Here is a 25965-nt window from a genome sequence, read left to right on the forward strand (position 1 = left end):
TTCGTCTATTTTGGCTCCATGAAGACGAATATGTGCACCTGATGTTTGACATCCATGGGAGAATCATGGCGGAGCAAGTGATCGAGCTTTCTGCGGAGATTGGCAACGTCAATGGTGGTGGATCTGGGTTGTCAGACTTCGTCTAGGATGATCCACCTCTCGCACCACCACAATTCATATTGTTAGTCTAGTGAAAAACATGGAGGTCGATGAAGAGGATTCTGATGAGGAGTATGTTGCGGATAGCAACAAAAGCAGTTCCTCCGAGGATAATGATGAGGAAGAGTTTGTATCAGAGATCCCGATTAAGGCATCACATAGGTATCTTCTGCCTCCCCCGCACCCAATTCTAGCCTTGTCATCTGTACCCAATCCCAATTACTAGATACGTTGGATCTGAACGCGATGCATGAGAAAAACCCATTTTCCAACACGGGTGAGGAAGATTACAACTTGGACGGTGATGTGGAGTTTAGAATTGGCCATAAATTCAAAAGTAGAGATGCAGTAATGTAGGGTGTGAAGAATTACAGTATTCGTAGAAGTGCTGAATACCGAGTGGTGGAGTCGGATAGATTAAAGTACCATATGCGTTGCCGATAACATGTAACAGACTGCCCTTGGAGTCTCCGTGTTGCTCTCCGACAGAATCTCGAATACTAGTAAGTTAAAGATTCATTGTGTTCTGTATTTTTAGTTGTCATTGTTATGCTTGTTGAACCTATTTACCCCTGTTATTCTATTTCGCTAGGGAGCTACGTAGAGTGGGAGGAGGGCACACGTGTTTGGCACCCACAATGTCGCAGGACCACCGACAATTGGACAGCAGTCTCATCTGCCGTGTCATCCTCCCGTTGATACAATCAAATCTGTCTGTCAGCATCTCAATCCTACAAGGTGCAGTTAGACAGAGTTATCACTTCAAACCCTCGTATAGGAAGGTTTGGATGGCGAAACAAAAGGGGATTGCACAGATATATAAGCATCTGCATCTCTTATTTCGCTTACAATGTAAATGAAATAAGATAACACGTATCTCGTTTACACTGTAAACGAGATAAGAGCATTAGACAATACATATATAAACGTGATACGACCACGTCGTCCCATGCTTTATCTCGTTTATGTTATCTTATTTTGTATACACTGTAAATAAGATAAGAAATACGATACTTTTCAGTAAAAACGCTCCAAAATGTATATTTTGGTAATTAAAACATTATTTTATTTATTTTAAAAAAAAATCCGTCTACTCTTATAGTGCAACAAAAATTAGAGAAATGATAAATGGTACCAAAGCATCCTTGATCGAATAATATGAAAATTTATTTCAGCCTTATAATATTCTCCACCTGCCACTTTTCACTGGCATGTTTCAGCTTTCAACTTTGCTCAGTAACTGATTATTGTTCAATTTGATTGACCTTAAATGTTATGAGTCCACAAGGATTTTCTTCATATGATCCACTAGTTCTTGCACCTGCTCCCTAGAATGAAGGGGTGATGGGTATACACAAGCACAATCCAACTTTCCATTCCTTATGGTGTCGAATATGGCGATCGATGGGCCGACACCATGAGCAGAAGCACAACCCACATAGTCCTCTAATCCAATCTCTTTATGAATGTCATCTGATTCATCAATGATAGGGTCCTCAAAAACTGAAATCAAAGCAGTTCTCATCGATGATGATGGCGTCAAACCAGGGTTCTCGATCGCCTTGCACATTAGGTAGTTCAGGTCAGACATGTCTGAGAAATGCTTGTTGCAATTCATGGCATTTGCAAAGGCCATGTAACTTCTCTTTGCTAGATCCCATAGGGTTTCTCCACATACATCATGTGTGTTCAATATTGCAGAATGATAAAATCCTGAACCCAAAAACTGAACCTTTTATAATTATAAACAAAGTAACTAAAGCAAATTATTCTGACCACAGAAAACTGGATTATTCCAATATAGAACGCATAAGAGCTCTTATTAATATCAGACGAAAGCGAATAATTTGGAGTAGAAAGTTTTCATGTCAAAAAGAAGCAAGCTTCAAGCAATGATCTAATTTATTAACTAGAATTGGTCTTATTAATCAATGATATACCAATCGTCTTAGTTTCGTTAAACTGAGACTATCTCTTCCTGTGCATACACGATTTTCTTTTTTCCTTTTTTTTTCCATTAGAGTAAACTTTTCTTTAAACCAGATGTAGAAGTCTAGAGGTAGCAAGAACATATGAAAACAAAACACACATTCTGAAAATTGCAGATTACCAAGATGGTTGCTGGAAAGGACTGGATCAAGAAGAGAGCGGCAATCAATGAGTGTTACCACACCATACTTCTCCTTTTGATAACTGGGTAGGTTTTTGGAGGCCCAGGCGGCAATCATTCCAGCTGCTGCAAGTGCCCCACAAAGTTTAATTTCTCTTGATTTGCATTCCTACATGATCTTGCAAAATTAATTGTAATATTTTGAATCATCATGACCTTACCAAATCATAGTCAGAATGTCAAATTATCAATTATACGTCATAACAATCAGAATATAAATCCTTGGTAGCCTAAGAAGCAGATCATCGTATACTGAAGAAATATGTATCAACTATTACACACACCATTCTATTCTCTATGAAATCTTTGCTATTTTCTGATATTAAGCCAAGGAGCTCACAAATGCATGAATCCTCTGTGATAGAAAAGAATTTAATAAAATAATGCAGCTGATATTCGTTGATCTCAACTTCGATCTTAGTCCATACATCAAATATGAATAATTTATGAAAAGTTTTGATCAAATTATCAAGTAGTCGATTAAAGAGCATGAATACTAGTATATCGATTTAATGACAGACAGAAAATCCTTATTTATCATAGCATGACTTGTAGAACGAGTCTCTCCTTTGTTATTGGAATCCAAAGCCAGAAGCCATAACTATAAAATTTTGGATAGAATATACACCAATTCACATGCACTGAGTTCTTTTGAAAGTGGTTCTCTAACACACCATACCTTAACTTTTCATTTTAGCAAACATAATGCAGTGATAATTTCTAACTCCAATAATTTATAACACATCCAAATGGCAAGACACTTGGATTGGTATACACGTCCAATAATTTCTAACGAATTATTTCTCCAGATTCCAGAATAAAATGGAGATTCCCAAAGCCCCTCACACTTGTCTCTATCGTGAGTATCATTATCTTATCTCCAATAAATCTTGCCATACTTGGATCTAGATAGCCTTATCAGTTAGGCAAGCTGTATCCTAAAATATTGCACTCTCCAATCAAAACAAAGTTAGCCATACCAACCCGTACTGCCTTTGGTGGTTCACTTTTTCTTTTCTAATAAAATTAAGCGACGTTACGAAAGGAGACAAAAGAAGTAACTAACTCGTCCCTGAAGCAAGAATTTTCTTCCCCCTTTATTCTCTTTATAAAATCAAAGCAGAAATAAATGCATAACTTATGTTTATATGAGCTTAAGATTAAAAAATAAAAAACAAAATAAAAACCTAGATATATGCACTTAAAGGGGATTTCTATTACTATGTACGATAATTTAGAGTGTGTCACGAAAATAACTTATCTTCCATAACCAAATGTTTTTTCGAATTGGATGTGAAAAGAAAAAAGGAAAGAAAAAGCCTAAAATTCCAATCCAATTATCCCACTTATCAAACACGAGAGATTAGTAGCCATATTGTTTGACATTATATATCCATGGTGTGACAAAATTGATCTAATCTAATCATCCGTACTATATATATACATACCTAGTGCACAATTTTTTATTTTTCCATTTTAAACTTTTTCACTAGTACCCAACTTTCTTTTTTTTTTTTTTTTTCTTTTTCAAAGAAAATATTTTCCATTTAGGCCGTTATATTACATTTTTTTGTACCTATGAACAAACAATACTGAAGCAGAACTATTTACTCTAACATGGAATCTGTGTTGCCTATGGATACGGTAGTTGCAGTAGCTAAACAATTTTAACAATTAAAAAATTCACTTTTTTGCTGAAATTAAATAGTCACTGTAATCACTATAGTTATAGATACTATAATATGTACTTTATTATAATTTTTGCTTTTTGAACAACCTACTCATTTTTTTTTTATTTTTGTTATTGCCTTTTGTTCTTTTATTTTATTTTTGCAGGAAAAACTTTGCAGCACAGGCACTAGTTACTCTAAAATGGATTAAGAAATACATAATCAATCACTGAATCACCTGATTGTCTATTAATCAACTAGCAACGAAACCAATAATATTCACACAAAAAACAAGTGTGGTACTTACAGCCACAAGCTGGCGCGTGTGGTGAGCGTCCAATTGCAACCTCACAACCTTGGAGCTCCGAGGCGAGTCCGCATCCACGAATTCCAAATTCCCAAGCCTGAATGAGTTCAGTGAGTAACCAAGCATGTCCAAACCACGCGCCCAAAACGGCTTGTTCCTCTTCTCTACCGGTATCAGATCCTCAATCGCCATTCCCATTCCCTTCTCCTCTGCCTCTCCGATACTCTCTCCACCGCATCCAACCTTCACCAGCAGCTCCCTCAGCAGAGTCACCGCCGCCGCACGGTCGCATCCCGACGTGTGCAGCCGCAAAAACACTCCCCATCGCCTCTCGCTTATCGCGTACACACTCACGCACAGTACGCCGTAGCCATCGCCACTAGGATCGCGCCACTTGTTCAGGTTCAGCTCGTGCTCCAGAATCAGGTGGAAGTCAGCATCTCCGTCGCCGGAACTACAGCCGAGGATTGCGGAGGTGGATTGAAGATCGAGGCACTGGATTTGAACGTTGGAGGTTGGGGGAGTTCGGAAGTGGTAGGAATTGGCGTTGGAGTCGAAGTGGATTGTTGAGCGAAGGATAGGATGGTTACTTTGGAGGTTGCGGAGTACGGTTTGGAGTTTGGGAATGTGTGGCGGTTTAGAGAGGAGGAGGCCGAGGACGGTTATTCCGGTGCCGCCGGGAACTGCCTTGCACCAGCTGTATTCGGTGCCGCCAACGGCACGAGTGGTGAAGTGCTGTTGCAGTTCTTGTTCTTTTTCTTCTTCACTGCTGCTACTACTCATTTTGATGGTTCTTGTTGTTGGTGGTTGTATCCGACGAGAGTATGGTATAGAGAGTAACGCTATTTACTTTGGATCAATGATGATGATAATGATGATAATAGGATTGGAAAGTGGTCCATTAAGTAGAAAATCGGCCAATAAGACCAAACTAATTAAAGCCGCTATCGAGTATCCTCTAAAGTACACTAGTCAGTAGACAACTCTGACCCCACTCATCGTCTTCATTCGACCAAAATTAATAAATAATTATCCACACGTGACACGTCTTCCTCGATCAAGTAAGTTATCAGGGAAGTAAGGAGCATTGTTGTTGCAACATTCGGAGAGCAACAAGTCTATGCGACGATCGTAACTCATAAGAATGTAAGATGACTTAAGAATTCGGATCTATGTCTAAAATAATGGGCCGAACAAAAACCCCCGCTAGACTTAATGGGTTCAGAATCTTAATCCAAACTGTCTTTTTAAGGTTTTGGCGTGTTGGCCAAGAGGACTTGGTCCATTTTGCCATTCTTAGTCACGTTAAATATTATATAACATAAAGTCATCCATAAATTTTTAAATAAAACTTTGATTCACAATGAATTAATTTTTGGTCTATTGAATTGGATGATACCACAAAAAACTAAAAAAAAATATATTACATAATATGATGATATGACAAGTTAACAAATTGATTGGTCACAAAAAATTAAAATATAACACGTCAATTAATTAACTATTTTTATGACACATGATATTAACTTGTTATGTCATTTAGCATGGCATATTATTATTTAAGTGATAAAATCACTATTTAACTTATTGTTATATCTTTAAAGAACTAATATGACTATAAATAAAAATAGGTCAGATAATTTGTGAGTTGTAAAAGACCTACAACTTTATCTGTATTTAGTCTAACTTATTATAAAATAAATTTAGACCCAAATTATTTTAAAAAGTTAAACTTATTAATAGGCAAAATTCAAATTCACAAATTAATNNAACAATAGACTAGACTTAGTACTTAAAAATAAATCTATAAAAAACTGCAGGTCTAATTCAAATTAATTAACTACATTACAAGTCTATTTTATTATGGATAAAATTTAGTCCAATCTTACTTCTTTCTACCTTTAAATATTATTAACAAAATCTTTTAAGAACCAATTTTAAAAACGACTTATTCTTCAGGAACAAATTTAAATATTAACCCTCTAAAATAAATATTAAAAGTACCCCATGTACTATTTATTAAAATTATAAAAGAACCCATTTTTTTTTACTTTTGATATTGTTTCATTCCTCTTTTTGCCCTATTATTGAACACCAACACCAACAACTTAATCTCTCTTCCTCCCCTTTTTTCTTGGTTTCCAACAACTCAAAATCACATATTAAATATATATTTCTTAACTAAGATGCTTAACATTTAAAAATTATTATGTACAAAAAATCATGCAATATATTCACACTGTTGTGATAAGAATGACAGATGGATGCCCATTAATAATACGGACAGCTAAAATTTTTAAGAGAGAGAGTTGAGATTATTATGTAAACCAATTTTAATGAAAGCTGAATTTGTAAAGATATAAATAAGGCTTCGTAGCCTTACGTACAAGACACAAACAATAAAACAAAAATTTATTCTCTCTCTTTCTTTATTTTCAATACTTCTTTCTCTCTTTATATATATACATTACAACATATAATATTAGTAAATACATATAGGAATTATTATTGAGCTAATTATATTAATACTAGAGTCTTCAATTTATACATCTTTATTTTATATTTAGTATATCTTTTATTTATTTTACAACACATTATCAGCACGAGACTCTGATCAAATTTTAGGAAGACTTAGGTAACAAATTTTCATTATGTCAAAGCTCTCTCATCTTGAATTCAATGCTCTTAATATATCTGGAAACAACTATTTATCATGGATACTAAATGCTGAAATTCATCTTGATTCAATGGATCTTGGAGATACCATTAAGGCTGAAAATAATGCATCACAGAAAGATAAAGCCAAAGCCATGATTTTTCTTCGTCGTCATCTTGATGAATGATTGAAAAATGAATATATATCTCACATTAAAAGATCCTGCAGATCTTTGGAAAGACCTTGAAGAAAGGTATAATCATCAAAAAACGGTGATACTTCCTCAAGCCCGATATGAGTGGACGCACTTGTGTCTGCAGGATTTTAAATTCATAAATGAATATAATTCTGCAATGTTTCGAATTACCTCACGAATGAAATTATGTGGGAAAAAGATAACTGACCATGATATATTGGAGAAAACTTTCTCAACTTTCCATGCCTCGAATATGCTCCTGCAGCAGCAGTATCGAGAAAAAGGATTTAAAAAATATTCTGAGTTAATTTCTTGCCTTCTTGTTGCTGAACGCAACAATGAGTTGCTCTTGAAAAATCATGAAGCACGCCCAGCTGGTGCCGCCCCATTTCCTGAAGTAAATGCGGCAAATTACCCCAGAAAAGGTAAATGACAAGGTTTTAATAACAAGAAAAATTATGGAAGGAAAAGGAATTATATTCAAAAGAGGGGATCTCACCAGAAGTGGGATAAAGAAAGAAATATCGGGCAGAATAAATCAACAGAGGATAAGTGTTTCCGTTGTGGTGGAAAGGGCCATTAGTCACGTACCTGTCGTACCCCAAGGCACCTAGTCGATCTTTACCAAGCATCTTTAAAAAAGGATGACAAAGGAAAGGAAACAAATTTTGTTTCAAATGATGCTGAAAATTTCACCACTCATTATGATGTATCTGATTTCTTTGAGGATCCTGAAGAAAATATTGGTCATTTGATCAATAATTGAATAGTTTAAAATGTGGGATTGTTATGTATCCATGTAAATAAATAATGTAAAGAACTTATTGTTAAGTTTTATTTTCTATGTATTTAAGTTTCAAATGTGATATATATAAATAATGAAATATTAATGTTCATGAATTTTGAAATCATTAAATATGTCAAGTTTTAAAATAAAATTTCAGTATGTGACATTATTTTTAGGTACAGTGTTTCTTAGAAAAATAATTCCGATCAAGTATTCAATTTAACTGTGCATACTACTCATTTTATTATTATTATTTGTCTTTGAAGAAAATGGCAAGGATATATAATGAAGATGTATGCCTTGCGGATAGTGCAAGTTCGCATACCATTCTCAAAAGTGATATATATTTTACCCATCTTGTACCAAAAGAGGAATATGTTAATACTATTATTGACTCAGGCAATGTGATAAAGGCTCCGGAAGAGCTATAATTTTGTTTTCTGGAGGAACAAAATTTATAATAAATAATACACTATTATCTACCAAGTTCCTAAGGAACTTGTTGAGTTTCAAAGATATTCGCCGAAATGGATATCATGTTGAGACAATGAATGAGGGAAATCATGAGTATTTATGTATCACAACTCATGATTCAAATAAGAAACTTATATTAGAAAAATTACCCTCACTTTCATCTGGGTTATATTACACCAAGATTAGTGCAATTGAATCATATGCCATTGTAAACAAGAAGTTTACTAGCCCAAATGAATTCATAACTTGGCATGATAGATTGGGTCATCCGGGAACAACCATGATGAGGAGAATTATTAAAAACTCTCATGGACATTCACTAAAGAACCAGAAGATTCTTAAAACTAGTGAATTTAGTTGTGCTGCATGTTCTCAAGGGAAGTTAATTTTAAGGCCATCACCAGTAAAGATTGGATTTGAGTCTCCTGAATTTTTAGAAAGGATTCAAGGTGATACATGTGGACCTATTCATCTACCATGTGGATCTTTTAGATATTTTATGGTCCTAATAGACGTATCTTCGAGATGGTCACACGTGTGCTTATTATCTTCTCGCAACTGGCGTTTGCGAGATTATTGACTCAAATTATTCGATTAAAAGCACAATTTCCAGAAAATCCAATCAAAGCAATTCGTCTTGATAATGCTAGTGAATTTACTTCCTAAGCTTTTGATGCTTATTGTATGGCTAATGGAATAAGTGTTGAACATCCAGTAGCTTATGTTCACACACAAAATGGGTTAGCTAAATCACTTATTAAATGCCTCCAGTTAATTGCTAGACCCTTACTTATGAGAACAAATCTCCCAACCTCGGTTTGGGGGCATGCTATTTTACATGCCGCAGCACTTATTCGTTTGAGGCCAACGAGTTACCATCAGTTCTCTCCTATGCAATTAGCATTTGGCCAGCAGCCAAATGTTTCCCATTTAAGAATATTTGGGTGTGCGATATATGTTCCTATTGCACCACCTAATCGCACCAAAAAGGGACCCCAAAGAAAATTGGAGATATATGTTGGATATGATTCTCCCTCTATAGTGAGGTATCTTGAGATACAAACTGGAGATGTATTTAAAGCCCGGTTTGCATATTGTCATTTTGATGAATCAATGTTTCCAATATTAGGGGGAGAGAATAAGCTTCCTGAAAAGGAACTTAATTGGAATGCATCATCGTTGATGCATTTAGATCCTCGATCAGGGCAATGTGAACTAGAAGTTTAAAAGATTATACATTTGCAAAGAATAGCAAATGAATTTCCTGATGCATTTTTCGATACAAAGAGGATAACCAAATCTTATATACTAGTAGAAAATGCCCCAATTGGAATTGATGTCCCAGTAGGACAAGTAGCCACTGAAGCAAATTCACGCCAGAAGCGTGGCAGGCCTGTCGGTTTCAAAGACAAAAATCCTCGAAAGAGAAAAGAGGTTAATACTATTCCTGTTGAAAAAGACATAGTAAAGACACCTGCAGTTGTCTAAAATTCTGATATAGTTTTAACGCCAGAAGACGTTTAGGTACCTGAAAATTGTAAAAATGACGAGATCTCGATAAATTATGTCTTTACAGGAAAGAAATGGAACCGAAATAAGACAATTGTCAATGAAATATTTGTATATAATGTGGCATTAAATATCATGCATGAAACTAAGGATCTTGAGCCAAGATCAGTCGAAGAATGTCGACAAAGAAATGATTGGCCAAAATGGAAAGAAGCCATGAAGGCTGAGTTAGACTCACTTGCAAAACGTGAAGTCTTTGGACCTGTAGTTCGTACACCAGAAGATGTAAAACCTATTGGATACCGATGGGTATTTGTGAGAAAACAAAATGAGAAAAATGAAGTTGTGCGCTACAAAGCCCGACTTGTGGCACAAGGTTTTTCACAAAGTCCCGGTATAGATTATGAAGAAACGTATTCCCCTGTAGTGGATGCAATAACATTGCGTTATTTGGTCAGTTTATCTGCATATCATAAACTGCATATGCATTTAATGGATGTGGTAACAGCCTATTTATACGGCTCATTAGATTGGGATATCTATATGAAAGTCCCTGAAGGACTAAAGATATCTAAACCATCCAATGAATATTCACACGGGTTATACTCAGTTAAATTGCAAAGATCTTTATACGGTCTAAAGCAATCTGGATGAATGTGGTATAATTGTCTTACTGAGTATCTGACCAAAAATGGATTCAAGAATGATGATATCTGTCCATGTGTTTTCATAAAGAAATCTACATCTGGATTTATTATAATTGCTGTGTATGTTGATGATTTAAATATCGTTGGGACTCCTGAAGAGATTCCAACAATTATAAAAACTCTAAAAGAAGAGTTTGAGATGAAAGATCTTGGAAAGACTAAATTTTGTCTCGGCCTGCAGATCGAACATACAAAAAATGGGATCTTTATTCATCAAACAACATACACAGAAAAGATCTTGAAGAGATTTTATATGGATAAGTCACATCCCTTGAGTACCCCAATGATCGTGAGATCGTTGGATGTGGAGAAGGATCAATTCCGTCCTAAAGAAGAAAATGAAGATATCCTTGGTCCAGAAGTACCATATCTTAGTGCCATTGGAGCGCTAATGTATCTTGCTAATAATACACGACCCGATATATCATTTGCTGTGAACTTACTAGCAAGGTATAGTTCCTTTCCAACCAGAAGACATTGGAATGGAATCAAGCAAATCTTTCAATATCTTCCAGGAACGGTTGATATAGGATTGTTTTATCCCTATGAATCCAAGTCACAACTAGTTGGCTATGCAGATGCTGGCTACTTGTCTGATCCACATAAAGGAAGATCTCAAACAGGATACCTGTTCACATATGGTGGTACAGCTATATCATGGAGGTCCATGAAACAGACGATAGCAGCAACCTCCTCTAATCATGCTGAAATACTAGCGATTCACGAAGCTAGTTGCGAGTGTTTTTGGCTGAGAAGTCTGATTCAATATATTTTGTCATCATGTGGACTGATTGATCATAAGATAGCTCCAACTGTCCTGTTTGAAGATAATACATCATGTATTGCTCAACTTAAAGGCGGATACATCAAAGGTGATAGAACAAAGCATATTTCTCCCAAATTCTTCTTCACTCATGATCTTCAAAATCAAGGGACAGTTGATGTTCAACAGATCCGCTCAAGTGACAATCTGGCAGATTTATTCATAAAGTCTCTCCCAAAATCCTCCTTTGAAAGATTGGTACATGAGATTGGGATGCACCGGTTTCAAGACATTAAATGATGTCGACAAAAGGGGGAGACTGTACTCTTTTTTCCTTGGTCAAGTTTTTTCCCATTGGATTTTTTCTTGACAAGATTTTTAATGAGGCAGTCCCCATCACTAAAGGATATTGTACTCTTTTTCCTTCACTAAGATTTTTTTTTCCAATGGGTTTTTCTTTAGTAAGGTTTTAACGAGGCAATAATCCTAAATGGTCATTCAAGGGGGAGTGTTGTGATAAGAATGACAGATGGATGCCTATTAATAATACGGGTGGCTGAAGTTTTCAAGAGAGAGAGTTGAGATTATTATGTAGACCAACTTTAATGAAAGCTGAATTTGTAAAGCTATAAATAAGGCTTCATAGCCTTACGTACAGGACACAAGCAATAAAACAAAAATCTATTCTCTCTCTTTCTTTATTTTCAATACTTCGTTCTCTCTTTATATATATATATATATATATATATATATATATATATATATATATACACATTACAACATATAATATTAGTAAATACATATATAAATTATTATTGAGCTAATTATATTAATACTAGAGTCTTCAATTTATACATCTGATACGTCCGTTACAAATTCGATGTCATAATTCGGCATTATATACAATAACTCAGCATTATGCACTATAACTCGGCGCTTTACATTATAACTTGGCGTTATACATTACAATCAGACTCAACGGACTACATCCTGGAATAAAAACGTCCGACCAGACATTATCACTTATTAAAACCTATTAATTGCTCTTCAATTCAGATGATCAATAGAAACGTAACCGACCTATTTTATCTCACCTATAAAGGTATGATATTTTATCTTCAAAGGATACATTGAATTCCCAATACTGACTTAAGCTTCGGAGTGCAAGGTACACTCCCCTCCCCCCCCCCTGTTTCTTGCTCAAAACTCTACGCGATTGGACATCCTCTTGAGTAAAGCTCGGATTACCACAAAGCTCAAAGGTCAGTACCGAAGATAAAAATTCAGCATCGATTCCCAGAGACCGAGCTCTCCCTCCAGGTATCCATACAAGAACAATTGGCGCCCACCGTGGGGCCTCGAAATAAACACCCTTCTTTCTATAGGCCCCATTTCCTTCCAATGGTTTCAAACTTACCTGCACCTTTGTAAATAAATGTCATATAGTAAATCATTAAGGCCCGAAAAAGGCCGATCTATATCTATTTTTCTGATCATTATCTATCATCTCTGTATTTTTCAAATCATCTCTGGTGTATTTATTTGCCGATCTATATCTATTTTTTCGATCATTATCTGTCATCTCTCTATTTTTCAAATCATCTCTAGTATAATTATTTGCCGATATATATCTATTTTTCTGATCAATATCTGTCATCTCTATTTTTCAATTCATCTGGTATATTTGTTTGTCGATCTATATCTGCTTTTCCGATCAATATCTGTCATCTCTATTTTTCAATTCATCTATGGTATATCTATTTGCTGATCTATATCTGCTTTTCCAATCAATATCTGTCATCTTTATTTTTTAATTCATCTATGGTATATCTATTTGCCGATCTATATCTATTTTTCTGATCATTATCTGTCATTTCTGTATTTTTTAAATCATCTCTAGTATTTTATTTACCGATCTATATCTACTTTTTCGATCAATATTTGTCATCTCTATTTTTCAATTCAACTCTAGTATATCTATTTGCCGATCTATATCTGTTTTTTCGATCAAATATCTGTCATCTCTATTTTTCAAATCATCTCTGGTATAATTATTTGTCGATCTATATCTATTTTTTCGATCAATATCTGTCATCTCTATTTTTCAATTCAACTCTAGTATATCTATTTGCCGATCTATATCTGTTTTTCCGATCTATATCTGTCATCTCAATTTTCCAATTTATATGTTATATCTATTTGTCGATCTATATCTGTTTTTCTCATCTATATCTGCCATCTCGATTTTTCAATTTATATCTGTTATATTTATTTGCCAATCTATATATGTTTTTTCGATAAAAAAATCTTTCATCTCTATTTTTCAAATCATCTCTGGTATAATTATTTGCCGATCTATATCTATTTTTCTGATCTATATCTGTCATCTCGATTTTCCAATTTATATGTTATATCTATTTGTCGATCTATATCTGTTTTTCTCATCTATATTTGTCATCTCGATTTTTCAATTTATATCTGTTATATTTATTTGCCAATCTATATCTGTTTTTCCGATAAAAAATCTGTCATCTCTATTTTTCAAATCATCTCTGGTATAATTATTTGCCGATCTACATCTATTTTTTCGATCAATATCTGTCATCTCTATTTTTCAATTTATATCAATCATCTCTAACTGCCGATTTATATAAAAAATCTCTATTCGCCGATCTAGAACAGTCATCTCTATTATCCGATTTATATCAATCATCTCTATTTTTTTATCTATATCAATCATCTCTATATTCTGAATTATATCTGTTATCCCTATTTGCCAATTTATATCTGTTATATCTATTGTCCGATTTATATCAATCATCTCTAAGTGCCGATTTATATAAAAAAATCTCTATTCGCCGATCTATAACAGTCATCTCTATTATCCGATTTATATCAGTCATCTCTATTATCCGATTTATATCAGTCATCTCTATTTTCTGATTTATATCAATCATCTATATATTTCGATTTATATCCGTTATCCCAATTTGCCAATTTATATTTGTTATATCTATTGTCCGATTTATATCAATCATCTCTAACTGCCGATTTATATAAAAAAATCTCTATTTGCCGATCTATAACAGTCATCTCTATAATCCGATTTATATCAGTCATCTCTATTTTCTGATTTATATCAATCATCTCTATATTCCAATTTATATCTGTTATCCCTATTTGCCAATTTATATCTGTTATATCTATTGTCCGATTTATATCAATCATTTCTAACTGCTGATTTATATAAAAAAAATCTCTATTTGCCTATCTATAACAGTCATCTCTATTATCCGATTTATATCAGTCATCTCTATTTTCTGATTTATATCAATAATCTCTATATTTTGATTTATATCTGTTATCCCTATTTGTCAATCTATATCTGTTATATCTATTTGCCGATTGATACTAAAAATTGTTGTTGGTCTAGATTTTCTTCCTAAAGAAAGGAATTACTTCGTTGTAAGCATAGCTCCAAACCAACAAACAACTCTCACATCAAATTAAAATATGGTTTTTTCACAAATAACAAATCCCAAATAAGAATTAACCAAAGTATTTGAACTCCGGGTCATCTCACAAAGAATTGTAATGAAGTGCTCAATTATTGGCTATAAATGGGGTAAGGGGTTTTGATTTTGTGTTTTGGCAAGAAAATAAATGGCAAGAAAAGTAAATGAATAATGAACTAACAAAATAAATGGAAAAGAACTCTTGGCTAGACATAGGTAATTGAGATCACCATCCTTGTCTACATACCAAATATTGACAATTATGAGAGGCCAAGCTCATAAAGTCTACTTCCAAAAGTCTTAAGTACGTAATATCTACTCCTAGACTTGAAGTACGTCAAATGGCTTTGATCACATCAATCCATAAGTACCAACCTACCTACTAATTAGATTAGTAGTGGGTTGGTGTCAATGAGTATCAAATTGATCACCAAGGGTTCTCAAATCACCAATTCAATGAGACCCAATGACTCAAGGTCACTCAATTCCCTTAGCCTAGGCCAAGAGTCAAGAAAACTACTCAAGAACTAAAGGAAACATTATATCAAACACTTAGTGTGCAAGAAAAGTAAACATCATAAAATGCAAGAATTAAAGGAACCCATAACCAATCATAAGCAAGAAATCAATAATAGCAACTAAGATCAACATAAAAGAACGTGGAAACATAAAAATTGCATTAAAGAAAATTGAGATCCAACAAGGTTCATGAACATATAAGCAACAAACTAAAGGAAATGATCAAGAGAAACTAAGAAGATTAAGATGTAATAATAAGAAATTAACAAGGGAAAACTAAATCAAAACAAGAATTGAAAGTGGATTTAAGAAAATTAAACCTAAACTACCCTAAATTCTAGAGAGAAGAGAGAGCTTCTCTCTCTAGAATTCTACCTAAAACATGATGAAAACTCCACTATGACTACTTGCTTCATTCCCTCCTCAATCCTTGGGTTCAATAGCATCAGAAATGAGTTGGATTGGGCCCAAAATGAGCTAGAAATCGCTGGGGGCGATTTCACTAAAGTGGACCCCTGAGATCAAAGTAACATATGAAAAATTTTATATCATTTTGAAGCCCCGGATGTTAGCTTTCCAATGCAACTTGAACTGCCTCATTTGGACCTTTGTAGCTCAAGCTATGGTCGATTGAGTGCGAAGAGGTCGGACTTGACAGCTTTACGGTTCCTTCATTTCTTCATGAGTTCTCCCACTTTGTATGCTTTTCTCCTCACTTCTTCCATCCAATACTTGCCTTATGAACCTGAAATCACTCAACAAATATATCAAGGCATCGAATGGAATTAAAGTGAATTAAAATCACCAATTTTAGGGCCTAAAAAGCATGTTTTCACATTTAAGCACAAATCAAGGGAGAATTGCAAAACCATGCTATTTCATTGAATAAATGTGAGAAAATGTGATAAAATTCCCCAAATTAAGCACAAGATAAACCACAAAATCGGGGTTTATCAAATCTCCCCACACTTAAACTAAGCATGTCCTCATGCTAAGAATAAAGAAGGACAAAGAAAGGGATATGAACATATATTCAATGCAAATAAACTATGTGCACCTATCTATATGAATGCAACTAAATACAAAATGATTCTACCTACTTGGTTAAAAGTAAATCAATTTCCAAGAACATATATGAACAAGTAGGGCTAAGATCATATGACGATTCATGGATCCTACCAATTTGAATATCAAAATAAAGTACAAATAGACTTGCAAGAAGAACGCTCATGAAAGCCGGGAACAAGGAATTGAGCATCGAACTCTCACCGGAAGTGTATCCGCTCTAGTCGCTCTAGTGTATAAGGTCGATCCACTCAATTCTCTTCTAATCATTCTTTCCATGATTTGTTTTTCATCTAACAATCAAAAATTATTCAATGCATGCATACATTCATCATGAGGACTTATTTATAGGTTGTAATGGGGCTAGGGTCAAGGTAGGATGCATATGGTCAAGTGAGCTTGAAATTTGTATCTTTGATTAGCCTAAGCTCTCACCTAACACATGTAACAACCTATACAATTCTAATACACAACCTAGCTACCCATGATTCCCACTTTTCACATACTCATGCATTCTCTTTAATTCACATTCCATATGCATTGATTTTTATTAAACTTTACTTTGGGGCATTTTTGTCCCCTTTTTATTGTATTCTTTTTTTTCTATATATATATATATATTTTTTCTTTTATATATATGTGTGTTTTTTTTTAAGTATATACAAACGTATCAATGCATATGGTTTTACATATAGTGCATGAATATGTACCCAATTCCCAATATTTTCAACAAAAATAAAAATTACACTTTTACCTCAACCAATGTCCCAAGTTTCCCATACCCAAGTGATACATACTCTCACTAGCCTAAGCTAATCAAAGATCCAAATTAAGGACATTTATTATTTTTCACTTAGGGGTAGTGATGTGCTATAATTAAGAACAAAAGGGATTCAATAGACTCAAATTTGGCTAACAATAGTTGATGAAAGGTAGGCTATTTGGGTAAGTGAGCTAAATAAAATGATGGCCTCAATCATATAAATGCATGTATGCATGGAATAATGGACATAAAGAATCAAACAAATCAAAGATTACAATCATAGAAAGAGAACAATGCACACAAGAATGAAAATAAGTGGTTATAAGATGTAACCACGCAATTGGGCTCAAAATTCACATGCTTGTATTCTTAGCTCAAAAACCATGTTTCAAAATAAATTCTTCAAGCAAGTTTGTCACAAAAAAAAAAAATTTCAAATTGGTAGGGTGCCCTAAAACAGTTTCTTGGAAAAGAAATCATCACCCTAACCAAGTAGTCCTAACATAAAAAAAAGTGGTAAAATATGTACAAATTCTAACTAACATGCAATCTATCATGCAATGCAACAACTAATCTAACAAAGACAAAAATTAAAAATTGGTGTTGAAAAATGAAGTTGTTACCCATGGAGGTTGGTCGGACGACCTCCCTACACTTAGAAATTTGCACCGTCCTCGGTGCATGCAGAGGAGAGCAAGGTGGACGGGTTGCTACAATTGATGAGCTCCTTCAAAGGGTTGTGCGGGTGAACTTGTTTGTTGCCCCGTTTAGAAGCCCTTCCATTCCTTTCCTTCTTGGTGGCCAACCTCAAAGGAGAGAAAAAGAAAGAAAATTAAGCCTACAACAAAGATATGAAAGAAATTAGAACATAGGCGGGGGCTAATGCCAAATAAGAGTAAGGTTCTCACTACATGTTAGCTACGCATGTAAGTGAGAAAACAATATAAGCTAAGGCATATTAACTAACACTTGATGCAAGAGTAAAGTCAAATGACATGAAGAGCATGTTGAGCATCAAGTTCAAACAAGAAAGAGTGGGTCATGAAAGACATGCAAGTTCATATCAATGCACAAAGAATATAAGAGTTATACAAGCTTAAGCATTGATTTAAAAGTTTCATCACCCAACAATATCAAACAAGTCAATAAGCACCAAGATTAACCAAGAAATTCTCAACAATTGAGTAAGAAAATTCAACACCATTATTAAGAAACTTAGAAAAGAAAATAAGAATAAGCTATAAAAATACAATTAAAATGCAATGAATGGAAATAGGCAAATGCAATAAAAGAAAATGGAAAAAAAAATTTTACCGGCACGGACGCGTCATGCACGCTTCCGCGCTGATGCGCAGTTTGGCCAAAGGACGCGTACGCGCCAGGTGCGCACACGCGTGGGTTGTAGGCACAGAATAGGCACAAACTGGGCATAACTCTCTGGAACATGTACCAGGAGGGCAGGTGGCGCTATCGGCGTGCACGCGCATAGCGTGCGTCTGCGCGCATTGCACGATTGGCTTGAAGGACGCGTACGCGCCAGGTGCGCGCACGCGCGGGTGGTTTGTGCCTCGCGCACAAAGTAGGCGCAAGTTAGGCACAACTCTCTGGAATTTGGCTTGGAGGTGAAATCTTTGCATCCACGCGTACGCGTACATGGCGCGTCTGCGTGGATGATCGAAAATGTTTGGGGCGCGCGTACGCGCCAGGTGCGCGCACGCGCGGGTTGGTGCTCTGTTTTTCAAAATTTTTCCAAGTTCTTGCACCAAACCAAGCCTTCCAAACCTCCAAACAGCTACCCAAACACCATAAAACCTTATTTAACATATTAAACTACCAAATAAACTCAACAAACTAAACAAAATATGAAATCAAACCTATTCTACCAATATTTACAAAAGAGAAAAATGAAAAGAGGTTACCATGGTGGGGTGTCTCCCACCTAGCACTTTTAGTTTAAGTCCTTAAGTTGGACTCATGGGGAGCTCCTCATCAAGGTGGCTTGTGCTTGAAGCTATCCTTGAACATCCACCAATGCTTGAATCTCCAATAAGCTCCATTCTTCAATTTTAATATCTTCAAGCTTTGATGGAGTTCTTCACAAACCATGAGCTCCCAAATTTGATTCTCCTTGTGTGATCCGGGATCCCACACTTTGTTTTGACACCCATCTTCAAAGTGATCATCATGATTCCACTTGGGTGGTTTAGCCTTGGAATTCTCAAAGAAGCACCCAAACATTCTCCTAGACCCATGTAATTTGGTTCTACACCAACCATTGTACTTAGACTTTGAGTTTCCAACCATAAGGAACCTTGATTGGCATTTCCACCCACTAACCAATTCTCTCCTACTCTTGACTCCACAAAGAGCTCTAAGTTGCCTATCCGTCTCAAGCAAACTATATTCAAGTGAGAAATTAAAGCTTAGGGATAAGAATTTTACCCACTTGAATGTTGTATTGGATGGTGACTTAGGAAGGGATGTCTCCAATGGTCTTGCAAGTTCCACTCCCTTGTGCCCTTCTTTGATTATTTTCACCTCTTCACAAGCTTCTTCAATTTCAACCTCTTCCTCTTGGTAGCTTCCTTCCAATTCAATCTCTTCTTCATTGCTTACCAACGGCATAGGAGGTTGTGCATCTTCTTCTTTGATCTCAATTTCAAGCCCAATGGGAGAGGATTCAATTGTAGATAAGAACTCCTCAATGATTGAATCCATCTCTTGATCAACCTCTTCAAAGTCTTCAATCAAGATATGCTTTGGAGGTTGTACACCCTCCTCAACATCAACATCAAGCATCTTGGAAGAGGGCTCTCTAATGCTACATTCCCATGGACTTCCAACATCTCCTAGGTTTTCAACCACTTCTTTCGGCTCATTTATCTCAACTTCTTCCCCTTGTGACAATTCTTGCTTCAATTCCTCTTCTTCATCTTGAAGCTCTAACCTCACTCCCTTACTATGCTCCTTAATTGCCTCTCCACATTCATCAATGGGAGTCTCTTGGTTGCTTAGGCTTAGTCGGGAGGAGACCATGTTGCTAACGGCTTCCGCTATGATAGCCATCTTGTTTCCTAGCTCCTTAAACTCATTTTCCATCCCCTCTTCCGCTATGATGCACATCCTCATTGTAGCTCCCATTTCCTACAACATAATTTGAACCAAACTCATAGCCAAAGTGAGGATGAGAATTCATAATAGCAAATAAAAGCAAAAGCTAACAAAAATAAGAACAAAGTCCTAAAGCTAACAAAAACTAACAAATAAGCAAAAGGCAAACATATTCACAATATTCACAATAGCCAATAATATAACACCATTGCAACTCCCCGACAACGGCGCCATTAATTTGATACTAAAAATTGTTGTTGGTCTAGATTCTCTTCCTAAAGAAAGGAATTACTTCGTTGTAAGCATAGCTCCAAACCAACAAACAACTCTCACATCAAATTAAAATATGGTTTTGTCACAAATAACAAATCCCAAATAAGAATTAACCGAAGTATTTGAACTTCGGGTCGTCTCACAAAGAATTGCAATGAAGTGCTCAATTATTGGCTATAAATGGGGTAAGGGGTTTTGATTTTGTGTTTTGGCAAGAAAATAAATGGCAAGAAAAGTAAATGAATAATGAACTAACAAAATAAATGGAAAAAACCTCTTGGCTAGACATAGGTAATTGAGATCACCATCCTTGTCTACATACCAAATATTGACAATTATGAGAGGCCAAGCTCATTAAGTCTACTTCCAAAAGTCTTAAGTACGTAATATCTACTCCTAGACTTGAAGTACGTCAAATGGCTTTGATAATATCAATCCATAAGTACCAACCTACCTACTAATTAGATTAGTAGTGGGTTGGTGTCAATGAGTATCAAATTGATCACCAAGGGTTCTCAAATCACCAATTCAATGAGACCCAATGACTCAAGGTCACTCAATTCCCTTAGCCTAGGCCAAGAGTCAAGAAAACTACTCAAGAACTAAAGGAAACATTATATCAAACACTTAGTGTGTAAAAAAGGTAAACATCATAAAATGTAAGAATTAAAGGAACCCATAACCAATCATAAGCAAGAAATCAATAATAGCAACTAAGATCAACATAAAAGAACATAGAAACATAAAAATTGCATTAAAGAAAATTGAGATCCAACAAGGTTCATGAATATAAAAGCAACAAATTAAAGGAAATGATCAAGAGAAACTAAGAAGATTAAGATGTAATAACAAGAAATTAACAAGGAAAAACTAAATCAAAACAAAGATTGAAAGTTGATTTAAGAAAATTAAACCTAAACTACCCTAAATTCTAGAGAGAAGAGAGAGCTTCTCTCTCTAGAATTCTACCTAAAACATGATGAAAACTCCACTATGAATACTTGCTTCATTCCCCCCTCAATCCTTGGGTTCAATAGCATCAGAAATGAGTTGGATTGGGCCCAAAATGAGCTAGAAATCGCTGGGGGCGATTTCACTAAAGTGGACCCACAAGCAGCATCGGCGCGCACGCGTACATGGCGCGTGCGCGCCCCTGAGCGCAAAATAACATATGAAAAATTTTATATCATTTTGAAGCCCCGGATGTTAGCTTTCCAACGCAACTTGAACCGCCTCATTTGGACCTTTGTAGCTCAAGTTATGGTCGATTGAGTGCGAAGAGGTCGGGCTTGACAGCTTTACGGTTACTTCATTTCTTCATGAGTTCTCCCACTTTGCATACTTTTCTCCTAACTTCTTCCATCCAATACTTGTCTTATGAACCTGAAATCACTCAACAAATATATCAAGGCATCGAATGGAATTAAAATGAATTAAAATCACCAATTTTAGGACCTAAAAAGCATGTTTTCACATTTAAGCACAAATCAAGGGAGAATTGCAAAACCATGCTATTTCATTGAATAAATGTGAGAAAATGTGATAAAATCCCCCAAATTAAGCACAAGATAAACCACAAAATCGGGGTTTATCACTGATCTATATCTATTTTTCTGATCTATATCTGTCATATCTATTTTTCAACTTATATCTGTTATCTCTATTTTTTCGATCTATATATGTCATCTCTATTTTTCAATTTATATCTGATATATCTATTTACCAATCTATATCTGTTATCTCTATTTTTCTGATCTATATGTCATCTCTATTTTTTTATTTATATCTGTTATCCCTATTTGCCGATCTATATATGTTATCTGATTTTTTGATCTATATCTGTCATCTCTACTTTCTGATTTACATCTGTTATCTCTATTTGCCGATCTTTATCAGTTATCTCTAGTTGCCAATTTATATCTGATATCTCTATTTGCCGATCTATATTTGATTTTTCGGTCTACATCTGTTATATCTATTTGCCGATCTATATCTATCATCTCTACTTTCTGATTTATATCAGTTATCTCTATTTGCCGATCTTTATCAGTTATCTCTATTTGTCGATCTTTATCAGTTATCTCTATTTGCCAAATTATATCTGATATCTCTATTTGCCTATCTATATCTGATTTTCTGATCTACATCTGTTATATCTATTTGCCGATCTATATCTGTAATCTCTATTTGCAGATTTATATCTGTTATCTCTATTTGTCGATTTACATGTTATCTCTATTTGCCGATCTATATCTGTCATCTTTATTTGCCGACCTATATCTGTTATCTCTATTCGCCAACCTATATCTGTTTTTCTATTTTCAAATCTATATCTATTATCTCGGTTTTCATATTTATATCAATCATTATCCGAGCTATATCAATTATTATCAGTCATTGTCAAATCTATATCAACTATCATCAGATCTATATCAACGATCTTCAATCAATTATCCATTCGCGATAATTCTTCAATTCAAAGTCGCATCGTTTACACATGCGCAATCAAACTCAATCTTCAATTCCGAACTATGACTATCAACAGTCAACAAACTCAATCACATATCATACAAGTACAAACATTGATCCATTCGCGACAACTCTTCAATTCAAAGTCGCATCGTTTACTCATGCGCAATCAAACTCAATCAAATCACCAAACAATGGTGAACTAACTCAATATTCTCATCCAACCAATTCACTTTTATCAAAATCGTCTGAGCAACTATTCAAATTAACTATTCAGTTCCATGAAAAAACCTAACCGTTGCATCTATTAAATCAACGGTTCAAAATTACATTGAAAAAATCAAAGGCACAATCAATGACAAGACTACTACACTTTCCAATACACGTTAACTTCAAATCACGTCTGAAATTCAAATTATTCATTATTTTAATAAAGTAAGTTGATCTGGGGGCTCCATACCTATAACTCAAATCGCCGAGTTATAACTAAAAAAGCTCAACCTACTTTATCAAAATATAGTCAGGCTAAGCTTGTGGGCTATGATACGGCCGTTACAAATTCGATGTCATAATTCGGCATTATATACAATAACTCAGCATTATGCACTATAACTCGGTGCTTTACGTTATAACTCGGTGTTATACGTTACAATCAAGCTCAACGGACTATATCTTGGAATAAAAATGTCCGACCAGACATTATCACTTATTAAAACCTATTAATTGCTCTTCAATTCAGATGATCAATAGAAACGTAACCGTCCTATTTTATGTCACCTATAAAGGTATGATATTTTATCTTCAAATGATACATTGAATTCTCAATACTGACTTAAGTTTCGCAGTGCCTTTGCAGGTACACTCCCCCTGTTTTTTGCTCAAAACTCTACGCGATTGGACATCCTCTTGAGTAAAGCTCGGATTATCACAAAACTCAAAGGTCGGCACCGAAAATAAAAACTCGACGTCGATTTCCAGAAACCGAGCTCTCCCTCCAGATATCCATACAAGAACAATATCTTTATTTTATATTTAGTATATCTTTTATTTATTTTACAACACATACGCCTGAACGTATGTTTTGAGGAACTAATATTTAAGAATGAAAAAACTTCGAAACTTGGTCCAATATTGGTGTGGAAGACTATACAATAAATCTTAATAAGAATATAAGTTGTGTTAGTGTGGAATTCGAGTGGTGATATACGTGATTCGTTGGAAGAATATTAGGACAAAAAAGAACTAAATGGTTTAATAAAGGTATTTACTGAAGAGATGGTATTGGAGCTTCCAATTGGAAGGTTGAATATAAGGAGGTGCACCTACAAATGAAGGAATGAAAGATGCGACTAATGAGGGGGTGGAATGAAAGAATTAAAGAGATGACAAAGACAAAGACAAATGAGGTGAGAACTATGGTATGGTTTTGGTGATGTTTCGTAGTTTCTAAATTTGATTTTATTTAATTTTATGTTGGTGTTCTATTTTTTTATTTTTATGTATGTGTTATTTTTTAAGGTTCTCAATGAATTATAGAAAAAATGGATTGAATATAGGGCCATTTTTTATATCATTTAAACTCAGTCATTAAAATAATATTTGAAATTTAGTTGGTGCAATGTCTGTTAAAATTATTATACAAGAGACAATTTAATTTTGTCGCATAATATCAGAAATTAAAATAGAGCAAAGAAATAAAGTTTTTACCATTATATATTTTGATTCAGCTACTTAGTATAATGTAACTTAATTTCAGTTTCTACCACAATAATAGTAGAATTTTTACTATAATTTTCAAAAATTATAAATACCAATTCTCTAGGATTCTTCTTAATCCTATCAAGGAATATACAAATTTCAACCAAGTTTGCTTGTTTCGGCTGACCTAGACTTCAATATTAAATGCTCTTCCAACTTAGTAAGGAGAATCTCTCAAATTCATGACACGAAACAGAAAAAATATAAAGAGTTTGACATATTCAATGATTTTTTCTTCAAGTATTTTTTTTTTTTTATCTTTTTTCTCAGTGGCTTTTATCAATACTTCTAAATATATGTCTTTTTCATTAAAAATAAATAAATATAAACTTAAAAAGCTAAGTATTCAATACAACAACATAAAAGAGAAGATAAATTAATAAGAATGCTATAAAAATTCAGATTTAGTGCTCTCACTCTTTATTTTCGATTTCTGGCTGATTACTTCTTTTTGTATAATTGTAATGCTTTCAAAATTTAAAATTGCCCTTGACGACAATGACTAAGCATAAGGATAGTAAAGTGCTTGCTTTCTTCTTCTAAAATCAAAGTATTATAGAAAGGGTAGCGGAAGTGCAAAAATGCAGAAGAATATTACAGTAGCAGGATCATGTTTGTAGTCTGTAGAGTAGTGCTTAGTTTGCTGTCCATTTTGTCCTCTTTTCTTCCTTTTAGTAGCACCTTGTCCTTATTGTATCATTTTGGCTCCAAGTTTAATCCTTTTCCTCCATCTTATTTTGAAGCAATTGATTTGGTGCCAAATATAAAATATTTTTAATTTTATGTCATCTATCTGTGATGATGCAGCAGCTTCATTTCTTTCTAGCATTGAGTGGCTTTCTTGAGACTTGTTTGGAATGTTGTAGACTTGGTCCATATTGTTAATTAAGTCAAACACTAATATGTACTTATATCACCAACAATGGGCTAACTTTTTTGCCATTAAACAATTAATGTGGGTTTGCACAATAATGCACTCATCAAACACATTTTTAGGCTTTTAAATTCAATCAATTATGTGTTTGTCTTTAACAAAAATATTATTATTTTTTAACTCAATAATTTTGTTGTTTTGGTATTTTTTTGGGACCCCA

The 25965-nt window shown here is 34.5% G+C and overlaps 1 protein-coding gene across 1 annotated transcript; it reads right to left on the bottom strand.

The window, feature by feature from the left end:
• Positions 1289-5324, bottom strand: LOC107604647. Its single transcript, XM_016306276.2, has 3 exons — positions 4307-5324; positions 2270-2438; positions 1289-1872 (listed from the first exon to the last, which is right to left on the bottom strand). The coding sequence occupies exons 1-3, from the start codon at positions 5087-5089 to the stop codon at positions 1433-1435; spliced, it is 1392 nt and encodes a 463-aa protein (XP_016161762.1). The 5' UTR covers positions 5090-5324; the 3' UTR covers positions 1289-1432.

This window comes from Arachis ipaensis, chromosome B06, assembly GCF_000816755.2.
Source record: "Arachis ipaensis cultivar K30076 chromosome B06, Araip1.1, whole genome shotgun sequence".
Taxonomy (NCBI): domain Eukaryota; kingdom Viridiplantae; phylum Streptophyta; class Magnoliopsida; order Fabales; family Fabaceae; genus Arachis; species Arachis ipaensis.

What these genes read in the sequence shown, in the direction of transcription:
- LOC107604647 (XM_016306276.2), bottom strand. Translation starts at nt 5,089, where the DNA reads ATGAGTAGTAGCAGCAGTGAAGAAGAAAAAGAACAAGAACTGCAACAG. An exon ending in ACACGCGCCAGCTTGTGGCT is followed by an intron (nt 2,439 to 4,306) that starts GTAAGTACCACA and finishes AAGATCATGTAG; the next exon opens with GAATGCAAATCAAGAGAAAT. An exon ending in CCTTTCCAGCAACCATCTTG is followed by an intron (nt 1,873 to 2,269) that starts GTAATCTGCAAT and finishes TTTTGGGTTCAG; the next exon opens with GATTTTATCATTCTGCAATA.